An 18965-nucleotide genomic window follows, 5' to 3' on the forward strand; every position below is an offset into this window, starting at 1 on the left:
TGTCGTGATTTATCTAAATGAGGATTACGACAAATTGAGGTACCTATCATTTTGTAACGCACATTAAATGATCTTTATGTTCAAGCGTAGTATTATTTGTATTAGGTACCTATTCCGTGGTTCAAGGCTCATTTATCTTATGATTTAGAGAATCATCACCTTCCGCCCGCTTAGAGAAAATATTAAGGACTATATAGGTGGTACGAATCTGTATATTTATTTATACAACAACAAAGTACTTTTTAAAATTTCGGAATCTATACCGCAATATCCAAAAGTGAAAAGGACCCACGTAGGTACGAGTAAGTGGGTGACGCCGGAGTAAACATTTTTACATATTACCGAGGTTCTTTGTGTGATAAATGATAACCAAAGTGTAACTCCAATCTAATGAGAGACTTTGTACACAACTGTGGGTATAGTTTTCTGAGCAGCCATCCTTGAAAGGTTGTTTCTATTTGAAGTGTGGTAAAACATGATAATATTATTGAAGGCATCGTGGTCTATGATATATATATATCATAGACATACATATATCTTAAAATCTATTTTAAGATTCTAATATATATGTATTCTACGATATCTAACTAACTTTTGTGATTTTTATCAAATTTGTCAATTTTGAACAATAAGAAAGACAGAGAGAGAGAGAGAGAGAGAGAGAAATGAATAAGAGACACATTTTAGAATTTTTAGAAAATATTGCTCTGATGGAATGAAATTGGAAGAGTATTTTAGAGTAAATGTAATTTCTGGAAGTACTGAACTCAAACTTTTTAGTTTGTTTCATCAAATAACAAAGGACCAAATATCAGAGGAAGAATATACAAACATTGTCTGTTTTGTTGATTGATATTCCTGTGATTTTATATTTCTTTCCAAATGTCAATTTTTTTCTCCAAATTGATGATGTTTTTGTTTTTACTCAATCACAAATTTAATAGTTTTTTACTGTTTTAGCATGTAACTACTACGCAAAAAAGCCGTTATCGACACTGATTTCTTGACCTCATGCCGCCGCCTTCCTTGGAATATTCTATGGATTTATTATAAATACAAACCAGAAAATTATAAAAAAACCTGCATGGCCATGTTGTTTATTCTATTGTATAAAAAATATTCTAACAATTTAATTTATTTAAAATCGCGAACATATTTTCTTTTGTTAAAAGTTTCTTTACTCAAAATCGCGAAGAAAATATCCAATCTGGCAAGGCTGTACCAGGTGTTTCGTAAGCTTGTTTGTCATTTTATGTTGCATAAGAAAAAATCGCTATTTTTAAGCGACCTGCCTTCGTTTTTGTTTATAGAAACAAACGTAAACGTATACCCGCATGAACGTATATCCACGTATACAGGTTTATACGAATGCATCCACGATGAATATAATTTATTATATATAAGTAGATATAATATTTAATGAAATTGAAATTAACCTGCGGCGTTTCTAGTGAGACAGCGTCCATACAGTGGCGGCGGCAGATGTTTCTGGCGTCAAGCCAATCTACTTCCAGGTTCCTTGTGGGCGCATGCTCCCAGCTGAAGAAGTATGAGTGTAGAACTCCACGGGCATCCCGATATGTCGAATGACGGACCCCTGTATTAACATAAAACATAATTCATTATTATTACTTGCAGTTGGAATCGTTTGGTGATGTGCAAGAATATAATGTGTCACTAATCCTTTTTCGTGAGGGAATAGGGGAACAAAATACAATACACCAGTAGTAGTAGTATATGGTCTACTATTCTCCTTATAGGAGGAAAAGGAATTGTTAGTAATGAAGTCTAACTGGCCCCCTTGTTTTTTTTATGGGTGAAAATGAAATGGTAACCCCGCCTGCGCTAACGGGATACGCTGGTGGAGCACCAGTGAAGGGTGATCGATGAAAATGAAAACAGGCCAGTTAGCCGACCAGTTAGGTCGACCTGGCTGGGTATATTGCTAGCAATGAGATTTTTAGTCTCCATCACTAACAATCCCTTTCTTCCCTGGCCCCCTTGTTAGCCATATACCCTATAACAACCTCCACGCTGTTCCCTCTGAAAACTATCATGGTTAATGTTGAATTCGTCACGATACGCCAACTGACCTACCTCATTCTCACCTATCATCCCTCACTGGTATCTCGTCAGACTATACCAATAGCGCAGGCGGGGTCACCATTTCATTTTTACCCATTAAAAAAGGATAGTTATTCCTCCTTATAAATATAGATAAACTCGTGCTCAGCAGTACGACTATAATATATTTTTTATAATCAAGGCACTTATAATTATAAACTCGGGATTGAAAGACAGTTAATATGTTTAACGGTGTAGAGTAATCTACCTATATAGTATATATCAGGAATATATGTTTTGTATTATATTCATGCGCAGACAAAAGGACTCATAACCTAACAAGATAATGGACGAGGAGGAGTCGTTGCAACACGTCGTAAATTAGCTACAGACCACTAAGCACTTTGTACAAAAGCAATGTTACATATTGAGATGACTGTGACGACAGACCTAGGTGGTCATATTTCGAAATAGTCTTTATCTAAACGTCTTGTCGTTCGCGGCTTTACACAACAGTACTCACTCGTTCTAATTCTCATAAACCTATCCATTCAGGTAACATCCCAAATACAAAAGGTTATTAAGCGATATAAAATCTTGAATAGAGCAATACAATTCAAAATTTAGTAATCTGTTGCAGTTAGATATGTTGGACCTAGATGCACTATATAATTACACAAAAAAGAACGGTTAAATCTATACATTAGAGATTTCTATTGAAAGGATAGAGATAATATAATAATATATCTTATTTATGAATATAGGTTTTTCTCATAGATTTCCCATAGCTAAAGAATGGTTCTGAGCTACCTGCATCCACCAAATTTCTATAACACATTTCAGGTTGTTGCTATATCTAGAAACAGCGTACAATAGATCTATATGACTATTTTCACAATATGTGATCTCAGCAATTTCACTGCTATATGTCACGCTTCAATACAGACCACATTATTTCTGGAAGCTCAATATGTTCCTTCAAGTTAAACTTTAGAGCTAGTATTTAGTCAGAACTCTAGAAGTCTAGGACCTTCTGAATTTCAGAAGTTAGAATAGAAATCATACAATCCTAACCAAGTAACATGTGGAGTTCAAACGGAGTGTAGTTTTAGTAGGTAAAAACCATATCCACATACCTGATCCTGCATTTCTTTTGGGAAATCGGACGGTCTTTTTAAAGGGTTTTCACGCTTTAAATTATAAACGCAGCATAAGAGAAAAGTCAGTATCAAATGAAGCAACTACCCAGAAAATATTTTAAATAGAGGACTGACAAACAATACAATAGTCTAATCTAATCGCATCACACTAGTTAATGCTCTTGCTTTAATGAGCGTATTACTTACTGTCTCTTTTAAAACTATATGCAATTCTAACTAAGCACATCGTTAGGTCATTCAATGAAGCGGCTCTTTTGTAACGTAGAAAGTTCAATTTTACCTATCTATTTCGATATTTCATGTTCATGTAAGAATATGAATCTTGTAATCATTCGCAAATTCAAAAATCATTATTACCGTAATATACGTAGTACCTATTACTAAACCGGAAGCAACTGTAACTACTCTTTCATAAAATATTATTTTATGTATTTTTTATTCAAGTTGAGGTTATGTAATTACATATAGCTAACTTTTCATATGCCACGGCGCAGAGTACATCTGTCAAAAGGTGGGAAAGTGCATTTTTGTAAAAGGAGTTTTGAACCACGGAAGTTAGGATTAGTATCAAAAAAGGGTTTTTACGTTTTTAACATAAAAAACCTGGTCATGTATTGTCTTGCCTTGAAAAATGAGCCCCTGACGGTCCTCGAAAGTGACAGCGTCAGGCTCTACTAGGACCGATCCATCATCACGGACAGGACAGTTCTCGCGAACAAACCTGATATCGTGGTGATGGATCGGGCACTCTCGAGGTTGTTTTTGATAGATGTCACCATACCGCACGACGAGAACCTCGTGAAAGCCGAAACCGAGAAAAAGAAAAAATATCTCGACCGGGCTCACGAGGTGATCAAAATGTGGGGAGTGACGTTTATCGAAATCATTCCAATCATTTTGTCGGTGAACGGTCTTATCCCAAGCAGTCTGGAACAACATCTCAGACGGTTGGGATTCCGAGGCGGCTCACTTCCGGGAAAGATGCATAAACCGGTGCTCTTAGATTCTGCTCGCATTGTACGCCGGTTTCTCTCCCTGAAGCCCTGAGGCCCGGGGCGGGGGTTAGTTGCCATTTCCTCTTCTTAAGAGGGGAGATGTGAATTTTTGTAAAATTTAAAAAAATAATAATAAAAAAATTAATAACTAGGTATATTTGCATAAATTTGGGGTTTTATTATAGATACTTAGGTAACCAACTATTATCTCTATATAATCTATACTCTACCCAATTGCAGTTAAATAGATGGGAAATGTAAAGAAATGTAGGCGTAAGAAGTAATCACATCTTGAGTGGTGAAAGTCATAGACAAAACGAAATGTACTCGTCTAAAAGCAACATTTCGTTATGCCTATTTTTGTTTTATTGCGAAATTATTCAAGAGTTTAATGCAAATTCACTGAACATAACAAATACAAAGTCTCAGTACGTACCTAGCTAAATTTTTAAAATAAAATACGTAAAAGTAGTTACATAATATTAATTGTTATGAAAGTAGGTATCCAATCTGTTGCGAATTTTAGATATCCATTTATAAAAACATGTTGAAAATATTTTTCCATTTAATTTCAGTAAAATGGAGGTAAACACAAAGTAGGTACTAGTGCCTCTTTTAAATTTATCTTTAAACGAATAAAGTAGTATGGGAACATATGTTACCCGGTACTTATAATCTATTTTTATCTTGTAACATATAGAAATGTATCACAATTAAAATATTGTAATAGAACATTTGGTTTTAGTATTTTTTTTTAATTTAATGTGCTGCTATTTCGTCAGAAGATGATGATGTTATCAATTGTTAACTGTCCACTGCTGAATTTAGATCTCTCCTTGGGGAGGGGGGTTAGATTTTGGTAATGTTTTAAGAATAACTCTCCTGCTCATTTCTTAATTATTATGTTCTCTTAGTCGCCTCTAACGACACGCATGGGAAAGGAAGGGGTTGTCTATTCTATGCCGAGACCACACGGTCATTGAATTACTTATATATAATTTCAACAAAGACATGCCAAGATTGTTGTGAAGTCAAAAACAGATTATACATTACAGGTTATATCCTTAACCTATGTTATAATCTCTTATGCTTGAGTATTTAGTACTTTGCTAATTAGAAGCATTTTTAATGATATTAATGTTAAGGCAAATTCAATATATTGATATTGATAATAATAATTGTGTTATTATTCTTTGTTTTCTTTACATTTTTATTTGGTAAATAAATATCGGCTATTTATTTATGTAGTTTGGAAGAAATTGATATTTTGAAATTGACATAAAGGATCTTTGTTCGCTTTGTGTGCGCTACGGAATGTAGATCGATGGATCGATTGTATTGTGGTGACAAGTAGGTAGGTCCCTATATTGTGGCTTCGTATGGCGAGTGCCGCACCTTCATACGAGCTCAGTACGTATTGCAAAAGCTACTATTATGTTCCCACAATGATTGTGTAAATTTATATGAGTTTATAAAATTTATAAAATAGTATAAAATTCATGTAATGTTCATTATTTGCATCTTCATTTCACGTACTATTGGATTCACATCTAACATTATTAGAGAGATCTTAAATTAGAATACGAAATACACATAATGTATTTCGTATTCTAATTTAAGTTGGCAAAGCTACACACCTAATACCTAATACAACCCTATGATTCACACTGAAATAGGGAATGCGAATATAAAATAGTGAATGATTTAATGAGGAAATTAAACAACTTATTATTATTAAGTATTAAAAAGTCTGAAAAAAAAGTCGACAGCCCGTTTCAACTTATTCGAACAAATCCGGACCGATGGTAATTCTACGTGATTGTAGATAAAAATGTGAGTTACATATAAATAAAATAAATTTATTTTAATGCAGATATAGGTATACGTAAATAGATAATGATTGTAGAATGTAGAAGAGGTACAGGATCTGTAAATATTTTTTATGAACGCTTAGCTATGTAATTCTACAAAAGGTAAAACATGCATGCATGGTTTACCTTCCATGCAAGGTAAGCAACTCTGTGAACTCAGTACATACGTCGTGATGACCATCCTATTGGACCTTGAAGATGTGCATACTCTTGTTATTTGCTGACTGTTTATACCAAGAGTAACTCGTAATTTATTAATAGTTCACGAGTTAGCAATATATCAAGTTGGATTGCTCGAAACTAGAAACACTGCAATCAATGCGAGGACGAACCAACATTCATTTTATTTTTAGGTACCTTTTATTAGATACGTGTTTTAAAAATTATATGTACTTGATTATTTTTTCTAATACTTTAAACGTTAGGTCAATAATAAAAAATATATATTTAATTTATTTTAAACATAGTTACTATTCCTTTTATAAATAACAGTGCGGAAATTTAAAAAAAAATAGGTAGCTAACGTGAAAAGTATTAACTGATTATAAAGTCTATTATTATTTATTTTAGTTTAAATAAATTAAATCTGATGAACGAAAATTATACCAAATATCTATAAAAATATATTCATCTAAGAAAATATCTGTACTTGGTAAATATTTGTTTCCGATTTCACCTATGTAATGCAAACAGGATTCTCGACATATGTTTGAATTTGTAGAAAGCTCTTTACGTTCAATGACGAAAAATTATTTGCTATTATCAAATTTCTATATGCATAATAAAATACAATAACAATAATAAAATAAAATAAAAAAATAGTTTAGTTTGTTTTATTAAAATTATAACAAGTTTCAGTCCATTGCCATATTTAGGATTATTTCTACTGGGGCTTGACCCCTTAAAAAAGTCTTGCGATCCTGTCGTCTTTGTGAAACTTCGCTCACATCCTGGGGAATGCACCAGCCAATTCTGCTTACCCCCTAAATACATCTATATTTCTATCAGACGTTGGAAACCTAATTTATTTTTATTTATTTATTTATTATTATTTGACAAAAACACTGATTATTTTAAAAGTAAATTAAACCTAATAGGTACCTTATAGCATAGCTTAATTGTTATTTTGATATCTTTTGTAAACATAGGTCTGAATGAAAAATAAACTTTCCTATTTATATTACATTTTACTAATAATATGTACGTATGTTAATAACTATGATTGTTAAACTGCTTAAGTATATACGCAATTTGGTAAATTAATTTCAAAGCTAATTGCACTGCAAAGAAAATTATGGTCATTTAAATATTTTATTACATCTAAATTAAGCAGGCACATAATTAGCGTCGTTTAAAAATCATAATTATAATTTTTATTTAATAAATTCTACATGATGTATTTAGCATATGAATTTAGTAAATACGTACTGTTAGAGCAACTTCTGGGGTCAGGTAGAGCAAGCCGCCTTTGAGCTTCGGCAAGGCATATGACAGCGAGCAGGGCTGCAGCTGCCAGGCAGGTGTGCCGGCTCATCTGTGTACAAAACAAAACCAATTAAGTGACTCTTTATTGATCATAGATCTAACATAAAATTATGTAAATAATACGAATAACGAATTTTAAAACTAATTGATGTTTATTATTTTTTGTAATATTGATACCTAAGATTCTATTTAGTGCGTTATGGTGAATGCGTCCTTACTAAATGGGAATTGAACTCACATGCCGATGCTTGGATTCTTCATATGATACGCTATTTGGACTATAAGGCCCTTTTTTAATACCTTCTTTGGATCCCAATGTAAGCTAGTGACATGATGTGTTATAAAACTAATCCAGATTTTAAATCGATAGTATTAGTAATTGCTAAGATATGGCGTATATGTATGTCTTGATAAAGATCGCGCCGTGATTTTGTCAGCGCCGATCATTGTTCTGATGACATCACTTTTAGTTGCTTAATTGCTTATTACTAGGTACCAGGTTATGGAATTTTATTTCATATGCAATTATATCTACATTATTTTAAATTATAATTATTTTCTATACCTTTAAAGAAGAAATTTTTCACTTTATTCATTGTATTTACTTACAAAATAGGTAGAGTTCCCAAAAAAGTTAGTTATTTCTTGTAGAAACAGCCAAATAATTTAATTGACCATACGACATTTTTTTATTTTAGGGTGTTTTTCGTGTCTTATCCATACACTTAGTATAATGTACTTACGTACGTAGTATTATGATCTAAAGGTTTATCTAATTTTAACATGGTATTATATTCCATTGTTAGTGAAAATATAAAATAATATCGAAAATCATTTTTAGATTTAAGTTGTTAATTATTGAAATTCAGGGTTAAAAAACATTTATTTTTTTGAGTTGTTGTTATCTATTATTTAGACTTCCATGACGTACTTCAATCAAAATTTTGGACACGTAGAATATCGAAAAAAGTATTATAAAAGTTTCTTTGTTACCAATATAGATATGCATAAAATTAATTACATAAAAACATACTAAAATTAACTAGAATTCTCGATGGAAGAAGAAAGAGATATACAGTACAGCTTTATTCCTAGAATGTGCATGTAAATTACAATAATTACTGGCAAAAAATATACATTCGTGACTTCATTTAATAGGCAGATTCACAGAACATGGTGTGAATTTTCCCACAAAGCAAAGCTCAAATCGAAAGTAGATTTAGATATAGTTTTCATTAGAGGAGGAGGTAGTAAGTAGATATTTATATATCATCTTACGTAAAACTAGGTTTACTATCTATCAAATAAATCAACCGGGTAAAATTTTCAAAATACTCAAATTTTTTATTTAATACTTGAAAACATTTTGACGCCGAAATTTTTTTACCTTATAAAAAAAATCAAATTGTTATAACAGAATATGGAAGAAATTCCGAAAGTATAAATCTAGACAAATAAATCATACAAAATGATTCCCGGAAATTCTCTAAATTAGGATCAATCCTGGGAAATCTGAACGTACGGTAAACCTACGTGCATCGTTTCGTGACTAAAAAGAGTGGAAACGAAAACCGTCAGTTAATTCAGAACTAAATAAATAACTAATATGCTATGTATCTAAAGATTAGGTATGTAGTATTTGGAATTCTGCTATCGTGATGATATTAGGGTTGTGTGTGTTACGAGTACATATTGTAAATTGTGGTTACTATCAACAGTTACCTAGGTACCTAGTCGTCGACACCATAATTATGAGTTCGCTTTCTTTTACTTATGCATACCACAAACGTCTGAGGACAATCGATACGTGAGATGAATTTATTTTGTTGTATTTTGTGAAAGCAAAACTCGCCTTACTGACCTCCTTGTTTTAAACTTTAAATGATTGCGTAAAAAGCTGTACAGTATGAGAAATCGTCGATTTGGGAACGCATTTATGGTGACAGAAAGTTGCTTCGCTCTCTTCGGGCGTTAACTTATAAAATACCTTTATACCTTTCGAACCTTTGAGAAATTACTTTCTTTAATCATTTCTTTATGCAATACCTGTGTGAGCGTAGTGTACCTAATTGTCGAAGCTAAATAATAAGTTAATAATAATAATAAATTACTTAGTACGTGAGTTCTGTAAGATAAGTATTTTATTAATAACTTATATTTGATTAACTGTTAATTCTTTTTACATAGTATTAGTATAAAAAATATTATTATTAATTTTTATTATTAATATTTTTTTGTTTTAAGAATTAAATCGGAATTATCTATTATCTAAATAAATTTATTAAGACAGTTTTTGTAATTCTACCACTAAAAAGGTGGCGTGTAAAATCTAAATTGGTTCATAATTACCAAAGATATATTATGCCATAATAAAGAGATCAAAAAATAGCCGAACTGAGAACCTCCTTTTTTAAGAAGTCATTTAAAAATATAAAAATTGATGTGTTCAAATCAATTCAAAATAAATTATAATAAATTAAGTATTTTAAAAATTAAAATGCGCGACACAGTTTTTTGTTAGATTTTAAGATAAGGCGCATCTTATGAAATACACATCACAATGAAAGCTTATTCCTGCCTTCTTTCCTGAATTATTTTCACGCACAGAGTTTACAAATAAAGGAGTCGAAGTAAAAAAATATATTTTGATACACTGTAAAATGAGGTACGTCATTTGTGCAGCGCGTACCTCTTTTGTTGGATGTTGGTTGAAGTTAAATTGGATATGCGCGCGAACGATCACTTGTAGATGCGCGTGCGATGGCGAACACAGTGCGCGAGCGTGATGCGCGGCGATGTCGGAGGGACTGGCGCAGGCGCAGGTCTCCTCTCTAATTAAGCCTCTGGCATTCATTCACTTTCACTTCCAATAAGTATGACTTTAGCTTCACGCTACCTCTTCTTCACACAGGACTCGAAGACCTTCTGGAGGTCGTAGCCAGATGTATTAACGAGTTTACGTAATTGGTGTTGCTTAAGAATCTTCACATATTTGAAAGGTAGTAATAGTAAACGTAAAATTTTGGATATTGAAAACAACATTATTATTTATTAACATTTGGTATCTACAGCAAATCTAATGTGTGATGCGAAATATCTCATCTGCACACACAACCACAAATATATTCTGGATATTTTTTTTTTTTGTGTATACGTAAGTTTAGTTAAGTTTAGTTTTACAGGTTATAAAACACTATAAAATTCCTAACAGACACGTGATACCTTTCAACTTACGACCAACCACAAATGTGTAGGGACAAAACCTTGCAAGTGGACTTCTGAAATTCTATATTGTAATACAATTATTGTCTATCCTATAATTTTTTTATAAAGTCTGAAATCCAAGTCGTTAGCAGTACGCAACAATGTGGCTCCTGAAATTTTGTGAATCAAATATTCAAAATAGACCAAAAATTTGAGTCTCATTAAATTAATAGTTGAACGCGCCTTATTAGTATTGGAGACTCAAATTTTCTTGTTGTTTTTGACCTACGTTTCTTTGGTAAAAATGTTCGGTTTAGTTAGTAGAACACTCCCATCAAAAAATGCTGAAGATTTCGATTTCACCTTATAGTATTAGGTAGTTAGTAGGTAAGTAAAGTCCAAGGAGGATCTTGAGCAGGTCGGTCCTAAAAAAAGGTCACCAGGCTATTGTGAGAAATAACAGTACTATCAATAAATTGACTAAAACTGATTAGGCAGTTTGTCTTGATGGCACAGTCTCATTGATGAATTACATGGTACCATGTAATTCATCAATGAGACTGTGCTGTCTGTCTCATTGATGAATGTCGTCGAATTTAGTGCTATCTTTAATTGATGGCTGACTTTTACCCGTTATTTGATCCGGGTGACCAGGATTTGTTTATTGACCGGAATAAACAGTAGACTATATCCTTCTTCTTTTCCATATAATAAGTATATAACAAATTTCATAGTGATTGGTTAAGCCATTAAGGCGTTATAAAGTAACAAACAAACTCATTTCCATATTTATAATATAAGTAAGGATTGTATTTACCTATTTAGGACAAGGTCTACGATTGGGTTTTGGTCTTAAGATTGTTGACAAAACATTGAATTTTAAACTGACAAATATTCTGAAGGAAAATCGAAGTGGCAGTTGGAAGAAAAGAATCTTGACTGGTGACCCCGTCAATGCAATTCGCATTGTAAGGCGATTCTCCCCTCTAAAAGATGGAGTAACGTTTAACGTTTTATGTGTATGATAGTGAATTTATAATGATAACTAAATAATATTCTTAGATAATGTAAAGGAATACCCAAGAATTTTACCACATCTGAAGAAAATATCGAAGCACTAGCATTGGAAACACTAGAAGAAGATCTTAATATTGCTCTATGTTTATTGGTGAGTAGTGAACACTTTTTCGAAAAATTGATTATATTCGCCTATATATATTATAAACCATATTCGGATGTACTCGAAAGTACGAATAAAACAAAAAATAAATCATTTTTGGATTATCACAAAATAAGATGGCGGCAATCAAAAATAATTTATTTTTTAATAACAGGATATATTTTGATTAATATACTGTAGCTGTATTTGTACAGTTAGGATATTAAATAGGTATCTATTACTTTATGATAACTCTATTTAGAAAATGTGAGAAAATACTTTTAAAGGGAATCAAGGTATATTTCAATGGAATCGGCGTATTCATAAAAGAAAAAGATTAGTATCGCTTCTATCAGAATATTTCTTATCATAAATGATTTTTGCTACTTCGTATCTTATTCCACCAAGCTTGCAGAGGTTCTGTTCCTCATTACACACTAATTGGAGGCTTCAGTTAACTTGTTTTGCTGCTTTTATTTATTTAATATCTACTACTACTACGTTCGCAACTTACTAGTAAGACCGGGTTCATAGATCTAAAGAAGTATTTACTTAAATGGTCACACACACAACGACTTTTAATTCTATTGTTTTTTACTGTCTGAAAAATATGAGTACCTACTCATCATATCAAAGATAGTGTATAGAAATAAGATAGGTACCAACCGAATACTAGGTAGGTATTGGTTATTAGTTGTTGTCACAATTACGAGCAACAACAAATATCTGAGTAGTAATGGACACTGAGTATGTTGTGAGGTCATAAATCTCAGATAACCTGTACAGTGAAAGTAAAATTACTAGTTAGGTATTGACTTTTCGTACCTGTGTTATGATTTTTTTCTTTTATTTAACAAAATCAAGATTGTTATTCTGTCTGATAGATAATTTTTTGGTTAATCTTTTCTATCACAAGAAACGTTGATATTATGGTTGAGTAGTTTTCATTTTGCAATAACAATATTAACATTAACTAATATAGATACTTACTAACAATCTCTTTGTTTTTATTTTACGTTTTTATTTAACGAATAAAGTGCATCAATAAACGTAGAGTTGCTTAAAAATTAATTAAATAAATATATGTAAAATATATTTAGTTTCTTCCGATTGTAAATATATATAAAGTTATATTTAATACATAAAGTACTAGCTTTTACCCGCGTCTTCAACCGAGATGTAATCACTGACTGAGATTAAAAGTGACATACATATATTCTCTTCCATCCTGGAAAGTAAATGTATTTCAAATTTCATAACGATTGGTAAAGCTAAAAATGTAATAAACAAACTCATTTCATTCTCTATAATAGATAAATATTTGTTACAGGTTAAAATAACTATTCTGCAAAACCAAATCAACTTTTTTTTAAGCACAAGCATTATAAAAAACGTATTGTAATTTGGAGGGAAAAGGATGGGATTCAATAGACCCATTGCTAGTAATATATTCACCAGGTTTCCACCACGTGGTTCTACCTGGAAACTATCATGAATAATTATTGTTGAATTCATTTCGAAAGGCCAACTGACCTGTTTTATCCTCACCTATCATCAGTCACTGGTGTTTCACCAGCGTACACTTACAGACTATCATGCTTATCATGCCATTATCACCTATATTTATCAGACCTAAAATTTTATACATATAAATTTTAATAGGTACATTAATATAATAAATCTTATTTACCGCATAGACCTTTTGTTCGTTTTCGTTTATTTGTGCATTTGTTTTTTACATTACACATTAAATCGGCAATTCTATTTTTTATTAGTTCCTCTATTGTGATGTTGCTGAAGAAAGCTTCAGAATATATATTTTTTCTGATTTAATAAAATAATGACCAAAATAGCCCGACAAAATTCTAATTGTTCTCAAATTTGATTGATTGATTGATTGCTATTAGAATTCAAATTTTCATAAATATATATATATATATCATATCTTACTTTAGAATACAACCTACTACCCTTATACTAAATTTTATTCGTTCGTCAATGCGTTCAGCCGTTTTAGCGTTACAGAGTAACAAACATCCAAGCATGTTCATAAATTCACTTTTATAATATTAGGACGAGTAAGATTACTGGTTTTCTGTAATGATAACAATGTATTTTTTTTTTGTAATAAATGGATAACTATCTGAAATAAACAATCTAAACAGAGAATTACAATTAACTAGGAAAACAGACAAAATAACTTTTGCATTTCTATTATTAACATAGAAAAAAAAATAATTATCTGTTGTCAATCTTACATTGGTGTTTTATTTAATATTTTTTTGAATTAACTAGAATGGCAAACAAGCAAACAGCCCACCTGATGGAAAGTAGTAACCGTCGACTATAGTCATGAACAGTACCACGGACAACAGAGTAAAATTTGGCCTATGATACCCCCTACACATTGCGTTGCCATTCCTGAGGACTCAGGTGTTATATATCTGTATCTTGTAAATTCACTACCATATTTCATCCTTCGGACTAAAACACAGTCATGCAAACAATTGCTTCACAGTAGAAACACGAATGGAACAGAGGACCCAAGCGAACGACTTTTGTATAAAGGTTTCCTCTGGCAAAATATATTTTATTGATAATGATTCTTTTCTATATTTAACCTCGGAGTTTGATTGAATATAAATTTACGACCACGGCATTCAAATGTTGAATTGCAAACGACTCAAAAATAATAGTTATACAAGTACCTACGTTTCCCAATCACTCGATAGGTAAGCGACGCGACGGGTTGCGTTCTCGTAGCTTTATCGTCTTGAAGATAATTACGCTCAAGTTATATTCTGCATCTAGTGAGTTCATAAGAGAGGACATACATTACGCAATTATGATGTTGCAGTCTTCATAGTGAATGTATGAATAGACATAGAGCTGAAGTATATCTACTGATCAGATCCAAAACAAAATCATTAATTAATAAATACATAATTTATATGTAGACCAGTTATTTATTGCAATTTTACTTACATGGGTCAGGTTTTCCGTGGGCTAATCCCTGCGAAAAAATAAGCTTAAACAGGTATTTAGATTACAATACATCTACATCGACGCCTATGGAATGTAAATTATTCTACAATAACAAAAATTCAATACTGATAGGCACATGTATGTCTATAAAGTTTCAATCTCTTAAAAATTAGGCATCAATGTTTTTTACATCCTAATTGAACATTAGACTTTTTTATTTTGGACAAATTTGTATAAGACGTTTTCAAGAATGAAAAGAATTATATGCTTTTGGTATAAATATGGCCCATGTTAATACCAAAAGCATACAATATGGTACTAAATTCTATCGTGTGCAAAAAGTATCAACTTCGAATTGTCGTATATTATGTAAATATAAAAATATAGATGAAATAAAGAATTAAACACAAAGAAAAGATATCCATCTTACATCATCTATGCGTGTGCTAATAAGTTTAATGGGCTACAGCATGTATGTGATCGCTGTCCCCAATAATACAAGTACAGTAATATTACTGGTGACCTATGGCCGCAGTAAACTATAATGCAAATTTTGCAGCTATCCGATCGTTTAACTGCAGGCATCAAAGCAAATTAAAAATATTTTTTTATAATTAAAAACAAAGGAAAGAAATACCTTAATAACTATGTAAACAAATGAATAATTGACCCGACAAAAATCGATTACTGATTAAATGTTTCGATTTGTTACTAATTTCATTGAGTGAGCGTTTCAGTAAATCACCGATTTTTTTCTTAATTATAACTGACTATTTATATTATAACGCATCGCAGGGAATCGGTCGATGCAGGTGCCTCAGGACTGTTCCTTGTGGCAGTCTATGAGCGAGGCAGTGAGTAAATAATGGCTGAGATGATGATGATAATTTAAATTATGACTATAGTAGTTTTAATAAAACTTCATTAACTTTTCATTAAATTCTGTGAAAACCTATAGTGAGAGGTACGATTTATTTCAAAAGATGAAAATGGAATGGCAATAATGTCAGCACTCGAAGGAGGGGGAATGGATTGTTAATATTGGCAACTAGTGGTCCTATCAATATACTATTTTAAGTCAATCTCCACGTGATTACCTCTAGAAACTTGGTTATTTCTTGAGGAATTCGTTATGACAGGCTAATTGCTTTTATCTCTTCCTCACTTTGATGTGTCCTTTAATAAAGTCCTTTAATGGGCTGAAAACTAATTTCTCACGTGTTAATTTTCAACTGTTATTCTATTTACTACAATTACAATTTATGTTTGGTCGATAAAATATATTTGAAAGAAATTACTATAGCTTCGTATGATTTACTACATTGACGATTTCATTTCGTAATATTCGTAAATATTTTTAGCGACTGACAATTAATATCAATATTATAAATTTTCGACCATATTAATTTACATAGGCTGAAAAGTAGCACGCACAAATTTATGTTGCGGCCGATTAATAATGAACAAATAGAAAGTGTTAATAAGAAGTCATGCGGTCGAAATCTAATTACATAAATAAAAATACATTATAAATTATATCTTAATTGTTTCTTTTTAAATTATAATCGAATTTATTGCTTATCATCTAGTCTTTAGCTGGAAGGCCGAGGATTAAATAACAGAACAGAATTTTATCTAGTTTGCCGACTTAATTTAAATATGTAATATTAAATCTATTTACTTTTTTAATCAAAATAATACTAAAATATTAACAAAATAATATTTAACTCATCTCAATTACACTGTAACATCATTCATGTTTATCAAACGACAGAAAGCTTTGAATCTTACCTCGCAAAATACTAGTGCGCTATTATTTTTGTTATTTTACACACAGAAGTACCTATACTATTTAATTTTGAGTGGCCCACTGATGAGAGACTCAAATCAGTTACCACTAATCCAGATGAAGTTGAAACAATTGTCGAAAATACAATCATAGTAAATTCATAAAATTTCCGTTACCTATCTGTTATCTGTATATAGATATGTAGGTATTCGTTTAAAAAATTAAGTATGTTGTTAATTTTAAATAGGTAGAATAGAGTTTTCTTATTTTTACAATATAACTATTAATTAGCTGAAAACTAATAGTGGTCGGCAAACTAGCTAAGCTAAACTACCCTACTTGTTCAGGACAATAAGGAAACAACGTTTTTTTATACAGCAGTTATACAATTGAGGTGTCGTCCCACATTATGAATTACCTATTCTAAATTGTCTATGGTTATGTGGTATTACATTCACAAAGGGTATATAAAGATATTTTGGTTGGAGGACCACGCAATTAGTGATTGTGTAGCAACTTATTATTAAAATTATTATAATTACGTAAATTTACAGGTTTGTGTAACATATTGAAAATTATTTCAGTACGCTACTCCACAAGAATATATAGTTATAAGAAACTTTCATCATTGCATAAGTCATACCGGTATTAATAAAATGTTTCGTGATAAGAATCTTTACCGAGTCTAAGTATGGGTGAACGTATCGCCTATTTGATTATAATACAATCTATTAAACCTTTTTCAAATCATGTATGGTACTGTCCATACCTTCGCCTTCAATTTTGGGAGTTAGGTACGATTCGAATAATAAGAATGTTAATAGCTGTTATATAATACAATAGTATATAATTATGTAGGTAACTGTATACCGGGTTACTTATATATTTGTAGTAGATACACCACACTTTCATACGACTTTCGAGGTAAGTCAATATAAACAGATGTGCCACAAAAATGACAGATTGCAAACTCATAACAATGTTGATTACGAAAACCTTGTCACAAAATCAATACACAGAAAAGGTCGTACTTCCTCTGAGCGCGTTGTGACCGCATAGGCAGGCTGAGTCGCTCGAGGCAAACTTTCACAGTAGGTACTGTCATAAATATGCACAGTACGACGTCGAGTTTTAATGCGCCGTACGACAAAGCAAACGTTTAAATGAGTCGGATCCGTGTAGCTCTAGAAATTTGCAACGAGTTATCGTTTAGTTTAAAACATTATATAATGGTACCCTCTGATTACATTACGAATATTTAGTGTTGTAACGACGTAGGTCAACGTTTTTCCCAGGGTGATAAATGGAATTAAATAGCAAAACCTATGGGCAAAGTAATTGAGTACCATATTTCTCTGCTCATGTCCTATGTCTGTTTAGGATGGGCGTAATATTCTTCTTTTCCAATCATCGCTATTTGTAGTTTTTTTAATGGATGATAATGAAATGGTAACTCCGCCTGCGCTAACGATATACGGTGGCGGTGCCTGCCTGTGTAAGGGATAATAAGTGAAAATGAAAAGGCAGGTCAGTTAGCCCATCGTGACGAATACATTTGGAGTTCAGAATGATGGTTTTCAGGGGGAGGGGGGGGGCACCTGGATGTCGACCTGGCAGAGGGTGCATTGCTAGCAATGAATCTGGCAAGCCGCATTACTAACAATCCCGCCTCCCCCTTCCCCGCTATTTGTAGTTATCTCAACTCAGTACTTATTTACTTCCTTTCTATCCATGCTATCTTGTACACAAATAGGTTATTACACTTACGCAAGTGCATTATACATACTAAGTTCATGATACTTACGATCTTCATATTCATAGTTAATATTTTATCAAATTTTTCCCTTTTACTTTCAAACTTCTTCTAATAAGCCTACTTTTGCTAACAATATACGAGTGCATTGTATAGTGTAAGGAATCTTCATACAGTGGTTCGCCCATAGAAATCTGTTGTCACGCCACTTTCGTCGCGAGGGTTGTCACATTATTCTTATTATTAACATATAATATATTACTTCAAATACTTAGACATGGAATTTTTTTTTCTGTATATTTTTGTGTTGTGAATTTGACTACTTTAGATTTTTTTAATTCTGAATTTGAAATTCCAAATTCTAAATTAATTTAAATATTAAATTCTAAATTCTAAGTACTACGCGACTCGACACGACCAAATCAGTAAGTCAGTTTAATTAAGTTCAGTCGAATTGAGTCCAGTGTCGAGTCCAGGTAACTTTGGACAAACTTGACTAA

The 18965-nt window shown here is 31.8% G+C and overlaps 1 protein-coding gene across 1 annotated transcript in view; it reads right to left on the reverse strand.

Annotated features, from left to right (window-relative positions):
• The window catches only part of LOC113516934 (uncharacterized), a 15053-nt gene extending 4609 nt beyond the window's left edge, over positions 1 to 10444 (reverse strand). Inside the window, exons 1-3 of the mRNA XM_026901438.3 lie at positions 10265 to 10444; positions 7519 to 7624; positions 1437 to 1597 (exon numbers count right to left, since the gene is read on the reverse strand). Coding sequence (XP_026757239.3) covers positions 1437 to 1597; positions 7519 to 7624; positions 10265 to 10429 — 432 coding nt within the window. The 5' untranslated portion in view covers positions 10430 to 10444. The remainder of the gene's footprint in view (positions 1 to 1436; positions 1598 to 7518; positions 7625 to 10264) is intronic.
• Positions 10445 to 18965: the final 8521 nt, after the last annotated feature.

This window comes from Galleria mellonella, unplaced genomic scaffold, assembly GCF_026898425.1.
Source record: "Galleria mellonella isolate WM207_F2 unplaced genomic scaffold, CSIRO_AGI_GalMel_v1 utg72, whole genome shotgun sequence".
Taxonomy (NCBI): Eukaryota; Metazoa; Arthropoda; class Insecta; order Lepidoptera; family Pyralidae; genus Galleria; species Galleria mellonella.